The sequence below is a fragment of the Colletotrichum lupini genome, chromosome 8 (genome assembly GCF_023278565.1).
Source record: "Colletotrichum lupini chromosome 8, complete sequence".
NCBI classification, from domain to species: Eukaryota; Fungi; Ascomycota; class Sordariomycetes; order Glomerellales; family Glomerellaceae; genus Colletotrichum; species Colletotrichum lupini.
Genome location: NC_064681.1, coordinates 4,300,993 through 4,316,475, shown reverse-complemented (window position 1 = coordinate 4,316,475; position 15,483 = coordinate 4,300,993). Strand labels below are relative to the sequence as shown.

At 56.5% G+C, this 15,483-nt stretch overlaps 1 protein-coding gene across 1 annotated transcript; it reads right to left on the bottom strand.

The window, feature by feature from the left end:
• Positions 1-1,067: 1,067 nt before the first annotated feature.
• On the bottom strand, positions 1,068-14,503 carry CLUP02_15759 (uncharacterized protein; the record flags this gene model as incomplete). Its single annotated transcript, XM_049294683.1, has 11 exons — positions 1,068-1,137; positions 1,192-1,557; positions 1,862-1,973; positions 2,094-2,481; positions 2,525-2,665; positions 2,727-3,031; positions 3,112-3,560; positions 3,637-3,961; positions 4,713-5,004; positions 5,071-13,980; positions 14,045-14,503. The coding sequence occupies 11 exons, from the start codon at positions 14,501-14,503 to the stop codon at positions 1,068-1,070; spliced, it is 11,817 nt and encodes a 3,938-aa protein (XP_049151830.1).
• Positions 14,504-15,483: the final 980 nt, after the last annotated feature.

Here is a 15,483-nt window from a genome sequence, read left to right as displayed (position 1 = left end):
TGAGTAGATCGGGCTGGCTACACAAACCTTATGTATTTGTCATATCAATAGCTGTGTTTCTTCGTTGCTGGAGTATTAAAGACACGGAGTCATTGTTGATCACTTTCGGAAACAGATTCTACATGTAGCAAAGTTGAATTTTGAGCCATTTGAATCAGAAGCGGTAACGACTGGTCATCTCACAATGTCTCATGCAACAGTTCCTCAGGTCCCGGACTCGTACTCGTCACTGAACTACAAAGACATCGTCGTCAGCCACGTACCCCACGATGCTCCGGCCGTTACCAAGGTTGTAGTTGTGACTCTGAACCGCCCGGAGAGACACAATGCCGTCAACGCATTCTAGAAGAGTTGGTCTCTGTGTTCAACATCATAGATGGGGACGACCGCGTCAGAGCTATGCAACGGCCCACCACCCAATGAGCGCTTAAAAATTAAATCCTGCTCTCATAGTCAAGTTCTTTGCTTAATTAAAGGCCGATTTACTCCGTAATTATTGTACTATCGCTTCATACTCTACTCGCTCATTTCGGCATGTTTCCGAACATCGAGCTCATATTATAACACAGGATTCGTTATCTCTCATATCCGTACGGATACTTGAGATTGTTGAGAGCCATCTTGACTCTTGCATGTGCTTCTACCAAAGCGGCCCAAGTGCCGAGGGACCTCGGCTCGGCAAGATGTGGGGCAAATTCCATCGCGACTCGCCGCTTGGGGGGCGGACGCGTTGCCCGGGGACTCGGATTTCCTACGGACACCTCAACATTTCTAGTCCCACAGCCCGGGAGCTTATCGGTCCTTCGATAAGAGTAGTCTATTGAATCTGGCCGAAAGCCGGTCGTGCGTTTCGAGTGCCTTGGGTGACGTTGGCCGGCGGGATGAGAGGGCCAGACAAGGGCATTCGAAGCTGCTTGAAACTAGGTTTCGGTCTGTTCGAGAAGTTCTTGGCCCGAGAGGCTGAGCTGATGCTGGACGTGTCATTTATCGTGGGTATGGTGCAACTTCGGCTCGTGTTCACGGTTGACATTGTAAAAAGTTCGCCTGTAATGAGATAATGAACTGAATCATGGCAGACTGAAATCATCGAGCGTCCATAGCCTGTCCATAGTCTGGATATCCAGCCAAGAATCGGTACTGCCAAAGAATCAGAACATGTACAGTTTTCAACCCGAGATAAAAAAGACTCACTGGGTCCCCGATATAGAGGCATTATCAGCGTATGCATTCGGTAGTGGACTCCACATGTCCGATATGATGCCCGCGGTGCCCAGTCCATAACCATCAGGCCAGCTCGCGAACGCGCTCGTATCCGGCGTCAAGGCAGCAGCAGCCGGAGATGGCTGATGCTGCTCGTGAGGCGGCGCGTTATCTACCTTGTTGATGGCCGTTTCGAAGAGCTTATATGATGCATCGGCCGAGATGTAGGACTTGCGCATCTCGTCCATGGCGACCATACAGAGGGCGAGGTTGTGTCTTCCCATCTGGCGCGCCATTTGTTTTGACGAAGTTGATTCGAAGAGGTGGATTTGCATTGGCGGGACGAGGGCAATGACTCTGGAAAGCTGGTTAGTGAACCTGGGACCAGGATATCATTGCAGAGGTCGGGGTTCGTACGTGATGGTGTGGCAGAGTCGAATCAGGTCTTCTGCTATCATGGAGTTCATCGCTGCGCTTGCGTTAGACGCAGCAGTCCTCGTCTTTTGGCATGCAAAAGTCCTCCAACTTCCTTGGTCTGCTGCCGGGATCTCTCTCGGGGTATCGAGTATGAAAGGCCGATAGAGTACGATTATGGATGTTCTGACTTGTGTTAGATGCTCGCCCTCGTTCAATCTCGCGGATTGATTCGGTGGGCACTTACTCAAAGTATAGCTTGAACTGGTAGATATGAGATGCGACAACTCGACTGTGACTTCCTGCTTCAGGCACCCGATACTGAAAACCACGAATCTGATTTTCGCTTTGCTCAATCTCTGTCACGAGATATGGATGTGGTTAATGCTGCCCACATAGAGTGGGCCCGCTTTTTGTGACAATCTCCAACCTTGACGGCTTCATCCCTTTGGCCCTATAATTCGTTGCGAGAACATTACTAAGGGTGACACTCAAGCCAATGAAAGCCAGCCAGGTATCGAACAGAAACTGCATCTCTTCAGGAAGATACTTCTGACCAAGTTGGCCCTTGACCTCGGGCGTCAGGACGTCAGCGTCGCTCGCAGTCGGCATAGACGTGTCAAAGTCATCAAGGGCTATCCGCATAGGTCTGCCGAGTCCCAGAGAAAGCCATACCTCTCGCGAGTAGAGAGACCACCAGAGACGTCTCCAGAACGGCTTCGTACCTTGAGACGCTTGTTGGTTCGCGGGCATGTGCAGGCGGTGAAGACCGATCGTGTGAGAGAGGCTGATAGCGATGCCGTTCCAGTGCCAGGGCCCGGCTCTGTCGTCTGTGCTGGTGTACCAGTGGCCCATTAGGAAGACGGACTGGATGAGTGTCACCTTGTCTTTCTCGTAATCTGCATCGTACATAGCCTGCAATATGATTAGCTCCTGTTTGCGGTGGCGGAACACCGGAAGGGGAGCCGACTTTTGCTCTCTGGTACATGGCTCGTTTCAGAGCCTTTCGCGAGGGAAAGAAATCTTCCGTCAGGAGATTTTCGTCAACAAACTGTGGTAAATGTCAGCTATGCCTAGCAATGAATGATAGCTCATTTGCGTCGTTGACCTACACTCGCGGCCGCGATGAACATGCTCCAGAGCAGCAACAGGCTTTTTCTTCCCTTTTCATACTCGGTTATAAACTCGCTCGCATCCAGGATCGGTGCAAATGGGTGCACATAGTGAAAGTAGCACCGGATCATCGCCTCGCGGATATGGGGCGGAGGTAGCGTGAAGGCGCCCTTCATCCTGAGATAATTGACATCTTCTGGCGAGAGGGCCTTGATGGATGGCATTGGCACTAGGAAATGGTTGTCTTTGGATGACCTGTTGGGTTCACAGATATCGATCAAGAAGGCCGGGCCACGTTGATCTCCTAGATGAATGAATGTCAAGAGAAACCCATCTCGAAGCTATGCTTGATGCATCAAGGTACCAAGACAGAGGACAGCTTACCTGGGTAGAACGGAACGCAGCCATCCTCGCGATTCTTACCGCCTTCCAGCGTCTCTGCATACGCGGAGCTGTCCTCAGTGGCATCGGATGGATCCGGTGGCCGGTGACCTTTGGCTGGAAGCAGAGCACGCACGGCATCGTAAGGCCGAGTGGTTGGAGCGGATGGCCCACCGCCAACCGATCGTGTCTCGGCTGCGCGTGGGGACGTCGACGACCTCGGGCCACCGTTGACTTGGGGTGTGGTGCGCCGGTGATCTTCGGGCGGCGCGGATGTGACCCGGTCGTCCCTCGACTCGACGGCCTCCTCATTCTCTAGGGTACCCGACGATGGCCCCGGGGTCTGGGGTTCCACAAGCCGTCTTCTGGGTTGTGCTCTTTGTGGGATGATGATTAACGTGTTCTCCCCACCTCCTCCGGGGGATGGGTTCATGGGGAGTTGATCAGAGTTGCTGTTTCGTTAGGACAACTCACCAACATGGCCCCGTACGGCAGCAAATTATAGAGACCGGTGACCAGAAGACTCACCGACGTCGTTTACGACTAAGGACCTCGCATGTAATCCCGTCCACAGAGCAGTTGGCGCAGGGAGGGCCAGATAAGGTGACTGTGCATCTCACCTTGCGCAGGTTGCAAGCCTTGCACGCTACAGCGGCACGCTTGAAGGTTCGGACTGCCGCTGCAGAGGGAGGGGAGGAACCCGTAGTGGTGGCCATGACAGAAGAGTCATTGTGCTGTAGAGACATGTTGTGTACCTTGCTTGCAGCCTTCGCTGGAGTTAAAGGTGTAGAGTGAGAAACGTTATCGTTATCATCAGGAGAGAATCCCCTTTGCCCTTCGGCCTTCATGCATGCTAATTCATCAAGGTTAGGTTTTCCCCATTCTCAATGGAACCAGTCACTTGTCTAAGGCAAGCTTATGTGGGGGACGAATGCTCTTGATGGGTGGGAGGTCAACAGCAGCTCAACATCTGTAAGTGAAGTGAACGAACGTGCTTGTGCTAGTCAGTCGACCGAGGATGTGGATTAGGTAATATTGCAGGTGGCATGTGAGAAGAATCGGGGTCAACGGAGCTGTCCACTTGTTGTTTGTTTAGTTACACACACAGTGTTCATGCGCTCCCTCATTGTTGATTTTGTTCTGCAGAATGCGGGGGTTTAAGATTGTCCGAGGACAACTCTGAACTGCCGGTTGCGACCTTGGCAAAGACTTTTACGGGAACGGTTAGGGCGTTTGTTCATCCTGGTCGCGTCCTTGAGCCTAGTGCAATCGCGTTTCGTACTCACTTTAGAGCAGCCAAGTTGTGTTGTAGAGTTAGCAAGAGAGCATAAGCCGCACGACAGTGTCATTTTCTTTAGCAGGCTAGTGATGAATGGTCCAAAACGTCGAATCATTATTCAATTATCCTCTATACCCGTAAGCCATGTCCATAACCATATCCGTAACCCATTAGTCGTAATATCGTGTTCCCATCGTGTGTGTATCCTACGCCCAATGCACCGACTTTCTCTGCTTCTTCTTCATGCCCAACTCCTCCGGCACGCGTAAACGAGCGTCCGCAATCACCATACCAAACGTCAAGCTCGACGCGCGACTATGCGTACAGACAGTAGCAGTCCCGTCAAGCTCCCACTCCCACCGCGTCTTCTCAACCATGTCCCCGGCCTTCCGGAGCTTCTGCCTCCACCCCTCTACAAACAACCACGCCAGACGAAAAACGCTCTCGCCAGAGGGCTCCACGGGGACGCCGCCTCTTTCCTTCTCTTCGGGGTTCCAAGGGACCGGGACCCGCAAGCCGCTCGGGTCTCTGCGGTACTTGCGTCGCTTCGGACGATGCCGGTCGCCCGGCTCCTCCATGTTCACGTCCTCTTCCCACTCATTGTACTCGGCGTCCCGCTTCACCCTCACGACTCTGAGCCCCGCTCCGCCCGAGCGTGGTCAATTTGCCTCCAACCCGCCAACAGAGCTTCGTAGGAGTGCGCTCTGCTCGTCAACCTCGTCTTCGGCTTCGTTGAGAAATCCTGCTTTGCGATCGTATCCACGGTCCTCGACGTCATCGCCCCCGGGCTTGCTGCGCCGGACGGGGTGAAAAACACCCGACACCGGCCGTGATCGGACTGGACTGGCCGGCTCTTGCTTGGTTTGGTTGTTCTCAAAGATGCCGCGCATTCTGCTGATCAGACTTCCAGGTGAGTTGTTGTTCGTAGCCGCCGCGTTCCGCGGAGGGCTGTCTGAACTGGAGCCTACGGAGCCGGATGGTGCACGAGCTGCCTTCGCCGCCTCCTCACTATCTCTGAACGGATCATATTCCTCGCGGTCGGTGAGAGAAGAGTCGTTGCGCGGCCTCGTCAAGTGGTGAACAGAAGCCGGCCACGAGTCCCGAATGACCGGCTCGTGCTTGTCAGCGTGCAACGCCGAATGAATCGGTGACGACGCCACGGAGTCGAGGGTACTCTGGCTTCGCATCGAGTGAGGAACCGAGTCGTTGCGAGCGTGCCAGGGGATGTTGGTCACATCGCGCGGGACCATGAGCTCGGGATCAAAATCTGCTTCGGCTTGCATAGTGGGCGGTGTCTGTGGCCGGTCAGGATTATGCCTGCTGAACGCAAGTCCACGAGAGGGTGTAGACTGCGACGACGCCGAGGGTGTCGCCGGTGACTCCTCCTGACGCAACGCTAAGGGGCTGATGTCCGGTGCTTGCTCACTTTGCTGTGGTGCCAACTGCGGAGTTGTCTGCTCATGTTCCTCTTCCGCCTGTACCTCGGAGACTTGCACCTCGGGCTGCCACGAAGTTGTTTGTCCGTACTGTGGCTGAAGTTGTGCTTGTCCATAGGATTGGGCGTCGAATTGGTCTTGACCAAACTGACCTTGACCGTATTGCTGCTGGGCAAGGGCGTCTTGCGCGTGATACTCGGCTGACTGTTGTCCATAAACGTCCTGGCCATGCATTTGAGCTTGCTGTCCGCCATATGAACCTTCAACCTGGGTATTAGGCTCGTAAGCGGACCGCAGAGGAGAAGAAAGACCAGCAGAGGCTTCTCGGTGAAGTGATTTCTGCACCTCCTCCCTCAACAGAGACCCAGAGCGGCTGTGCCTTGTAGCACCGAACATGGTGGGCGAGCGAAGCTCATCCCGCCAAGTTGAAGCTCCAAAACGGGAAGAGGCATATTGTGTGGGGTGCTCAGCCGGCTGCATGACCGCAGTCTTTGGGCCATCATCTTCATCGCTGCCGAACGAGTCGATGACTTGCGTTAACACAGGCTCGTCTGATGACTGTTGCTGCTGCTGCTGCTGCAGTTGCTGCGCAGTGCCGATTTGGGTGAGGAATGCTGGGGCTTCAGAGTGGCCATACTCGCTATCATCGTCGGAGTCGTCATCCTGAGCAAGCTCGTCGGCGAGTGAAGTCTCATGAGCTTGAGCATACGGAGACATTGCTCCTCCTCGGTTGTAAGTCTGGTCGTAGATGTCCTTGTTGCCGATTGAATCCGGGTGACGGGGCGAGCCCATGGCCCCTTGCGTATACTGTGAAGACGCGCTGAACCCGGCCGATGCCAACGGAGTGGCGTACTCTTGTGAGTCAGAATCCGTAAAGTCACCTGGTCCTGCTGGCTGGAGGTATGTCGATGCCGTGGAAATCTGGTCGTTGCTCGCGTTCGGCCACTGCTGCTCGTAGCTATCGACGCGCAGCTGTGGTGTCGGCATGGCGGTGCTGAACCTCTCGTCGACTGGGCTGATCTCATCACCGCCGCGCTTCCCAATGTTCTCCCATGAATCATCGCTTTCTTCCCCTCCTTCTTCTCTTTGATGACTTTGTAGGCCCTGACTGCTTGTTGCCGGCACCGAGTCCCTGAAAGCTGACTCCATCGGGTTGCTCCGCGTCATCGGGCTGGCTGATCTCAACGGACTTGTCGAGGCCAAGGGACTGGAAGCCCTCATCGGGTTGGTCGCCGCCAACGGGCTCGTCGCTTGCAGTGGGCTGACGGCTCTCATCGGACTCGCGCCCAGCGGGCTTGCTGATCTCGTCGGGTCGACTCCCATCTGGTTGGTCCCCATCAGGTTGCTTTCTCCCATCATGCTCGTTGTCTGGCCATATCGATTAGCTTCCCATGCCTCCTCATTCTCCTCGCTGTCGGAATCTTCGAGTTCATGACGGTAACGACCCAGTGCGCTGGATGTGCGCGGAGGCGGAGGCGGCGGCGGGGTCGCCCTGAACTGCGACGTCGATAGATTTGGCATCTGACCGGGCCGAGCGGCATTCGAATCCCAAGCATCCTCGTTCTGTCTGTCACTGGTATCCTCAATCTCCTGGCGGTATTGACCCTGAGAGCTTGATACCCGCGGAGGCGGGGGCGGGGGCGGTGTAGCCCTAAACTGAGATGATGATGAAATGGGGAACTGACCAGGTCGAGCAATGTCGTGGCTAAAGGGGTGTTCGTCCTTACTTGAGTCCGCTTGCTCTTGATGATAGAAGCCTTGAGAGCTGGGGACACGCGGCGGTGGTGGTGGCGGCGGAGTCGCCCGATAACCAGATGGTGAGAGCGCACTGGGCAGAAGATTGGACTGGACAGCAGCAGGGGGCAAGACACCTTGATCTTCCTCGTCTGAGTCTTCAATGTTGTAGCGGCTCTGTGACAGGGAACTGGGGGCACGGGGTGGTGGAATCGGAGGTGGACGCGGGGGAGTAGATCCGAACTGCGAGGTCGGGAATGTGCTGGGCTGTATGGGCTCGAAGGCGTCATCCCAGTTGGCTTGCTCCTCTTCCGATGAGTCTTCTAGTTGTTGCTGACCGTAGTGACCCTGTGAACTTGGCGCGCGCGGTGGTGGAGGAGGTGGCGGGGTTGCCCTGTATTGCGATGATGTGAGGGGATTCAGCCGTGCTGGAGATTGCGCGTGGAAGATGTCGCCGTCATCCTCAGATGAGTCTTCAACTTCTTGCGCATAGTGGCCCTGTGAGCTAGTGACACGCGGAGGGGGAGGGGGGCTTGATCTGTACGGGGAAGATGTCAACAAAGTATTGATCTGGCTGGGCTGAGGAGCACGAGCATCCCAGTCCCCCTCTTCTTCAGAAGAGTCGTCGAGCCCTTGACGGGAACGTTCTGCGATGCTTGGCAGAGGAGGAGGAGCTCGCTGTTGCGAAGCTGGCAACTGCTGGGAGGTGGTCAGACTTTCTGGCTCCTCAGAGTCGGAATCCATATCCTCTAGTTCACTGTTGTATCGCTCTTGGATGCTATCCAGAGTGGCTGGAGCAAGGTGCTTGGCCGACAAAGGGCTGTTCTCTTGAACAAACTGCTGAGAAGGATCCATCATCCCTTGACCCACGACGTCGTGTCCTCCAACGGCGGAAGGATAGCCTTGGTCGAACATGGACTCATCAACGTCACCACCGACAGTGCTACTCCTGGCGCCGAATGGGTTGTAAGAGGCATCAGGCTGAGCTTGTCCCAAAGTGCTCGCGGTGGGCAGGAAGCTCTGGTCAGACGCAGTGCTTCGGGCGAAGGGATTGTTGTACATTGACTCGGGGACCTGCGGCGTGGGCTGCCGGCGCTCGATTGACTGGGCTGCGGAGGCGAAGCCGTCATTGGCAACTTCGGGTGATTGATTGACAGGGAAAAGGTTCTTGTACGTGGACTCTGCCGCCATCATGGCCTCCTCATCCTCGGAGTCGCTTTCTTCTGCCAGTGGGTAGCTCTGCTGCGGTGTCGTGCTCCTAGCGAACGGGTTGCTTGGTGCGCGTTGTCGCCCAGGAGTGCTCAGGGCTGGTGAAAAGCTACGATCGATTGGAGTCGTACTTCTAGCAAAGGGATTACTGGAGCTCACGCTATCACGGCGGAGTCCTTGAGCACTAGGAGATCGAGCGAATGTCTCTTCGGGAGAAGAAGGCTGATGGTTACTTAGAGCGCTCGCGGACCGCAGGAAATCTGCACCAGTGGGCGTGCTGCGTGCAAACGGGTTGGTCGAGTCCTCCTGAGGCTCTCTGCTTGGGCTCCTTGCGAACGGGTTGGTAGTCTCCCGGGGAGGCTCTTCCTCGACGACCGTCTGCAATGCAAAAGGATTGTACGGTATGTCTTGCGAATGGAACGTCGGCTGCGCGTGGGCTGTGGAACCAGCTCTGGCCCTGGTGAACGGGTTGTAAGAGGTCTCTGCAGGCTCATCGGCATCGCTGTCCTCGTCTCTGACACTGAGAACTGGAGAAGAATCGCCGTCATCTTCCTCTTCGTTGAAGTGAACCTGTCTGACTCCAAAGTGGCCGTCATAGAACGTAGCACCAGGCGTAGAGCTCTCTTGTCGTTGATCTTGAACGTGGCTATCGTCCGTAACCATGCCCGTGGGCTCAGTCATATAAGAACTCTCGATAGCTGCGTCCGGGGCTTCAGAGACATTCCGGCTGAGAGACTCGAGATGGAAATCTGCGTCGGTCTTTGCAGCTAAGCCAGAGGTGTCGCCGGCTGCGGATGCAGCAGGCTCAGTGTGTTCAGTGATCACGGAGAGGTCGGGCCCACGAGACTGATCAGCCTCATTGGCGCCAGCCTCATCGTGAGGCGTCTCGACAATTTCGAATTCGCCATGATCGGAGTCATGCTGAGTGATATCATTTTCCACGTCGAATCCATGACCAGGTGAAGCCTTCATTGCCGCATCAGCGTCGTGGTCATCGTCGTTGTGCCCATGGTAGTCTCCGGGTTGACTGACATCATGAACTTCAGCCGGCGGTGATTCGGGCTCCCCAGGAGAGACGCTACGCTCGTGAACGCCTACTTCACCTTCATCTCCGCGGACTGTCTCTGGAGCGACATCTGTTTGGCTATCGACGACTTGCGAGTCCTCGAGATCCTTGTCTTGCTCATCTGGTTTGGGGTCGCCCGAAATGGCTGAGTCCTCTTCCACAGAGCCATGCTCGTTCGATACACCTGCAGTGGGTGCTTCGTCGCTTGCCGTCGCCGCTGCCTCTTCTTCAACAGGTTCGGGGCTATCCGCTTGAGGAGCTGCCTCCTCCGCCGACGGCAGAGTAACCTCGGCGTGTTCGAACTCCTCCTTGTCATCATCAACAGCAGAAGACTGGGGTTCTTCGGCATCGGCAGAGACATCGCCAGCAACAGAGTCATGTGCCTCGATAGCGACAGAATCATCTGGAGAGGCTTCAGGGGCTGCAGGAGTGTCTTCCTTTGAGCCATGCTCAGCTGGAGTTGAGTGAACCTCAACCTTCTCATCCTCAACGTGACTCTCGGAGTCAGCAGCTTGCGCCGCAACTTCATCAGGAGCAACAGCCTCCGTCAAGTCAGAGTCGGCAGGGGCGTCGGTGGTGGGGTCAGAAGGTCCAGCAGTGGAATCGTCCTCAGCTGCGTCAACGACACCACCAGCGAGTTGTTCTTCTGGCGGATCAGAAGCGTCCCGGTGTTCGGAATTTCCATCGTCAAGATCTTTGCTGGCAGTGGTTGGCTCAGGCTCTTCCTCCTCTTGGGTTGTCGGGGGTGCTTCACTGACTTCGGCTTGTGTCTCTTCAGGGTCGGGCTGAGCTTCAACAGCGTCATCTGTGGGGGATACCACAGGTTCGTCGATTTCCTTGGCTGCCACTGTATCTGAATCCGTGACTGGGGCGGTTTCTTCGGCTTGATCCTCGTTGGCATCATGGACCTCGACGTCCGCAGTGGCCGGTGCTTCGGTGCTTGGCTCTTCAGCAGGTGCATCCTCCTCGGCTGCAAGATTGTCCTTGATAGGCTCGTCTTCCGGAGAGGCGCGGGCAATTTCTTTGTCTTCTTCAACTGTAGCTTCATCGTGAACAGTTATGGTATCTTGAGCTGCAGGCTCCTCAGACTCGGCGACTGGCTGATCTTCAGCGGTAGCTACCTCGGGCACGGCATGATCTGAATCGGTAGGCTCATCCGCTGCCTCGGTGGGAGTCACATCCTGGGCGACCTCGGAGTCATCCACGGCAGCTGCCTCAACAGGGTTCTCCTCGACAACCTGCTCGTCAACTACCGGTTGGACAGTCGCTGTATTGGTCGTCACCTCGTCGGCAGCTTGCTCCGGAGCAGGTGCGTCAGCTTCTGGCTCGGGCTTGTCTTCTGCTGAATCCGCTTCTTCGACGGGCATTGCTTCAGTTGAAGCCTCATCGACAGGAGTCTCTTCGAGAGTTGGTTTCTGCTCAGACCCAATTTCCTCTGAACCAGGAACCTTATCATGGCTGGGAGTAGCATCCGCCGCCGGTGCCTCTTCTTCAAGGGTAGCCTTCTCATTGGTAGAAGTCTCGTCTTCAGCAGAGGTACCGTCTGTTGCTCCGATGTCTGCAGCAGCTGCCTCATCCTGAGCATGAGCTTCTTCTTGTTCTTCAGGTGCTGCATCAACAGGAGTTTCCAGTTCCTTCGCGTCCTCGGTCACAGGTGCAACCTCGGGTGGTTCCTCACTCGGTTCTGCAGTTTCGGCCGCTCCATCTTCTGCTGATGTGGTCGCAGCCTCCACAGAACCAGCGTCCTCTGGTGAGACGGCTTCACCTTGAGCTGGCTCCTCGGCGGCTGGATCTTCATCAGGAGTCGCCGTCTCAGCTTGAGGCGGCGCATCCTCCTCCTGAGATGTGGGCTCTTCTTGACTTGGCTCTACTTCAACAGCCTTAGAATCGACCTCCGGAGACGCATCTTCCTCGGCCTGGTCCGCCTTGGGTGCAGCTTCCTCTTCGACGGGGTCGCTACTGTCTGGAGCCTGAGATTCCTCTGCGACCGAGTCATCCTCGACAGCCTTCATCGAGAACTCGGGCAATGATCTCTCCCCTGAAACCTCGCTGGCACCCGTATCTTCAGCCTCTGCGCCTGCTTGCTTTGGGGTATCATCTTCCGCACTATCTGGGCTCGTTTCAGGCGTGGCTTCGTCAACTAGGGCATCCTTTGCCACGACTTCTTCTGGCTCAGCCGCATCTTCACTTGCGTCAGGTGCTGACTCGTGAGAAGCAGCTTCAACAAGTGTCGTCTCCTCCTCAGGATTCTTGATCGCTTCGTCAGCGGGCTCAACGGGCTCGGCAGACGCGTCGTCTTGGCTGGGAACATCGGCCTCAGTTGCCGCAGGTTCCTTCGCAGAGATACTGTCTTCGGATGCCTTGGGTTCCTCCGCCGGTGAAGGGTCCTCAGGTTCGGCACCTGGCGCAGCTGCTTCAGCGATTGGCTCTTCAGCGGATGCATCCTGGGCGATAGGCACCTCCTTGGATGCATCATCTTCCGGGGCGTCCGGCGCTGCTTGGACTACATCGGACGCTTCCTCATTAAGAAGTTCTTCGGAGGGGGCCTCGTCAGCGGCGACATCTTCCTTTGGAGGTTCCTCGGCTGAATCCTCTACGGCCGGGGCCTCCTCGTCGGCAGCTGGTCCCTGTGAGGTTGCTTCTGCAGCTAGGGTTTCCTCCGTCGAAGCCTTCTCGACAGCGGGTGCATCATCTTGAGGTAGTTCATCCACAGGAGGCTCCTCAGCTGCCAGATCCCTAGTAGCTGCAGCCTCTTCCACTGTGGGTTCTTCTGCCGAAGCTTCTTCTACCGGGGCTTCCTCTGCCTGGGTTTCTTCCACCGGAGTTGCTTCTGTCGGGACTTCATCTATCGGAGCCTCCTCAGTTGAAGCAGCTTCTGCTGCTGACTCTTCGGCGGCGGGAGCCTCAGCTGCGACAGTGTCTTCCTCCCCAGCCGCCTCTTCGGAAGCTTTCTTGTCCTCAGCCGGACTGTCTTCGGCGGGGGTCTCTTCCACTGCAGGGTCCTCTGTGGTTGGCTCTTCGGTAGATGGCTCTTCGGCGGGCTCTTCTGACGTGGCGGGAGTGTCTTCTGCGGGAGCGTTGACGATAGCGGGGGCGTCTTCAGCAGCAGGTGTCTCTTCAACAGCAGGCGCCTCATCCGCAACAGTGTCTTCCTTCACAGCCGCATCGTCGGGAATCTCCTTGTCCTCCGCTGGAGTATCTTCAACAGGAGTCTCGTCCACAGCAAGCTGCTCTGTTCCTGGCTCATCAGCGGCGGGAGCATCCTCGGCGATGAGAGCTTCTTCTGGGGCAGGACTTTCTTCAGCAGCCGGAGCTTCTTCGGTCAAAGGCTCCTCCGCAGGCTCTTCCGGTGGAGGGGTATCATCGCCTTGATCTGCTGTCGCAGGCTCCTCGGTTGCCGCAGGCTCTTCTGTTGCTGGCTCTTCGGTAGTAGGCTCCTCAGCAGCAGAAGCCTCCTCGACAGGCGCTGTTTCCGGGGTCTCTACAGCCAAGCCCCTGACCTCGACCGTATCATGCTTCTCGTCGTCGGCAGCGGCATCTTGGGCTTCAGCAGGAGCCTCTGCAGAAGCTTCCCCGTTATCAGCCGGGGCGCTCACTTGGCTGTCCTCGGGAACAGCTGCGCTCTCAGCAGCCTCCTTCTCATTTTCCGTGGGCGCGGGCTCGGGAGCCTCTTCTGGTGCGGCCGCCTCTGCGACAGGCTCGTCCTCAGGAGCCTTCTCGGCCTCGGCCTCGGCCTCAGCCTCAGCTTCAGCTTCAGCTTCGGGGGCTGGTGCCGTCTCCTCCTTGGCAGGCTGTGCCTCCTCGGTGCTAGTGGCCTCCTCCAAGCTCTTTTCAGCCACAGGTTCTTCGGGTTGTGGCTGGGAGTTATCACCTTCGGGAGTCTTGTCTTCCTCGACCGGGGCATCGGCCGGCGGCTCGGGAGCGGTATCCTCGGCCTTCTCTTCGGGCGCCGCGCCGTTCTCGGCGGGCTTCTCCTCGTCTACGCTCTTGCCCCCTGCAGCCGGCTGGGCTGGGGTTTCGGGCGGAGGTAACGGAGACGGTTCCGCGGATAGTACGGCGCCGGATCGCCGCCCTGTTCTCGCGCGTTTTCGCGTCGGGACGGGAGGCACCGCGGCCTTCATCTGCTCCTCGATCATGCGATTGAGTTCCTGGAACGCAAGTAATGTCAGATGATGCTGCCAGGGTTCGGGAAGATTCATCAGTCCTGCTTACCGTTCTCTTCGCCTCGAGTTCTGCCAACTTTGCTTCGCCCTCAGAAATCGTCTTGGCCGTCTCTTCCTCAATGCTGTCCATGAGGTCGTCCATTTCGTCTTCGACATTACGGGTAGTGGTATCAAAAGTGCCTTGCTTCTCTTCGTCCTCCTTGGCCTTGCGGGCCGCGAGCTCCTCATCTTCCCGCCGGCGACGGGCCTCCCGCTCTTCGTCTTCTTTTCGCCTTTGCTCGACAATGTCTTCGAGCTCCTTCTGGTGCGCGGCCGCGAGCTCTTCTCGCTCTTTTTCGTAGGCTGCTTTCAGCTCCGCGAGCGTCATGTCACGCTTCTGCTCGAGCTCGTCGAGCTTTGTGTCGCTCTCTGCTGCAAATGTTGACAGACCCTCAATCGTCGAGTGGATCGACGCGAGGGCCTCGTTCATCTGCGCCACGAGCGTGGCAACGTCCATCTTGGCTGTCATCGAATCGGGGGTTCGAAAGAGAGTCGGCGCCCTCTGCGACAGGATGATGAGTAAAGGTGTTGTGATTAATCGTTTGTGTGTGGGATTTGGACAGTCCCGGGAATCTTGCGTGGGAAAGCAAGTATCGTGAAGTTTTGTAAATTTGACTTTACTCTGACGTTGAACTGAACGTTCGAAACATCCTCGGCTCTTGCGGGGTGGCCAGCCAGTTTACGATATATACCACCCACCCCTCAACTCGACCACCAAAGGACAACAAGCAGACGATACAGTTCCAGCCAAGCGACAAGGCAGGAAAACTCGGCCCTGTGTGATGTTCCTACCAGCGATCATGCAAGTGCTTTCGTCCAGGGCCTGGCCTTGTCCCCCCTTAGTCGGCCGAACCCCCGACCCGATATTGAGAGGAAATGCTCTGTGCTTCCGCGTCCCTCCGTTCCGTGATTGGTGAGACATCGCGGCGGACTCCCATCCGATGTACCTGGACTTGCTGAGGTGGACCCCGTCCGCCTCACAACGCATGACATCGATATACTGTGGTGCAGATGGCGATGTCAACTAGGGGCGATGCGAGGGTGCCATGGCCGAGTCAAGACTTCTCGACGGGGCCGCAGCCCAGCAACCGGTCATCGCGAAATGGCACCGCCATCGAAGAGGGGATTAGGGAACAGAACTAGACAACTCTGTCTTGTGGGCATTTTCGCCTTGTCGCCGGGCAACCTGGTGACAGCTGTCAAATATCGACAGCATCCTCCTTGCCTCGGGCGAGAGTTTTCGGGGGGCTTCATCCAAGGGTTTCCGTGTTCCTGCATCTGATGTTGTGCCACGACAACTTGGTCATTGGGGGCATGGAAGAAAAGGACCCATCTTGGGCTCCGGTGCTTTGGTCGTCGAGAGAAATCGACGTGGTGTGCGTTGGCGACGGAGTCGGTTTTGGTGGACAGGCGTTCCCTGTTAGAAACGAGCATCATTCATGCGCCCGG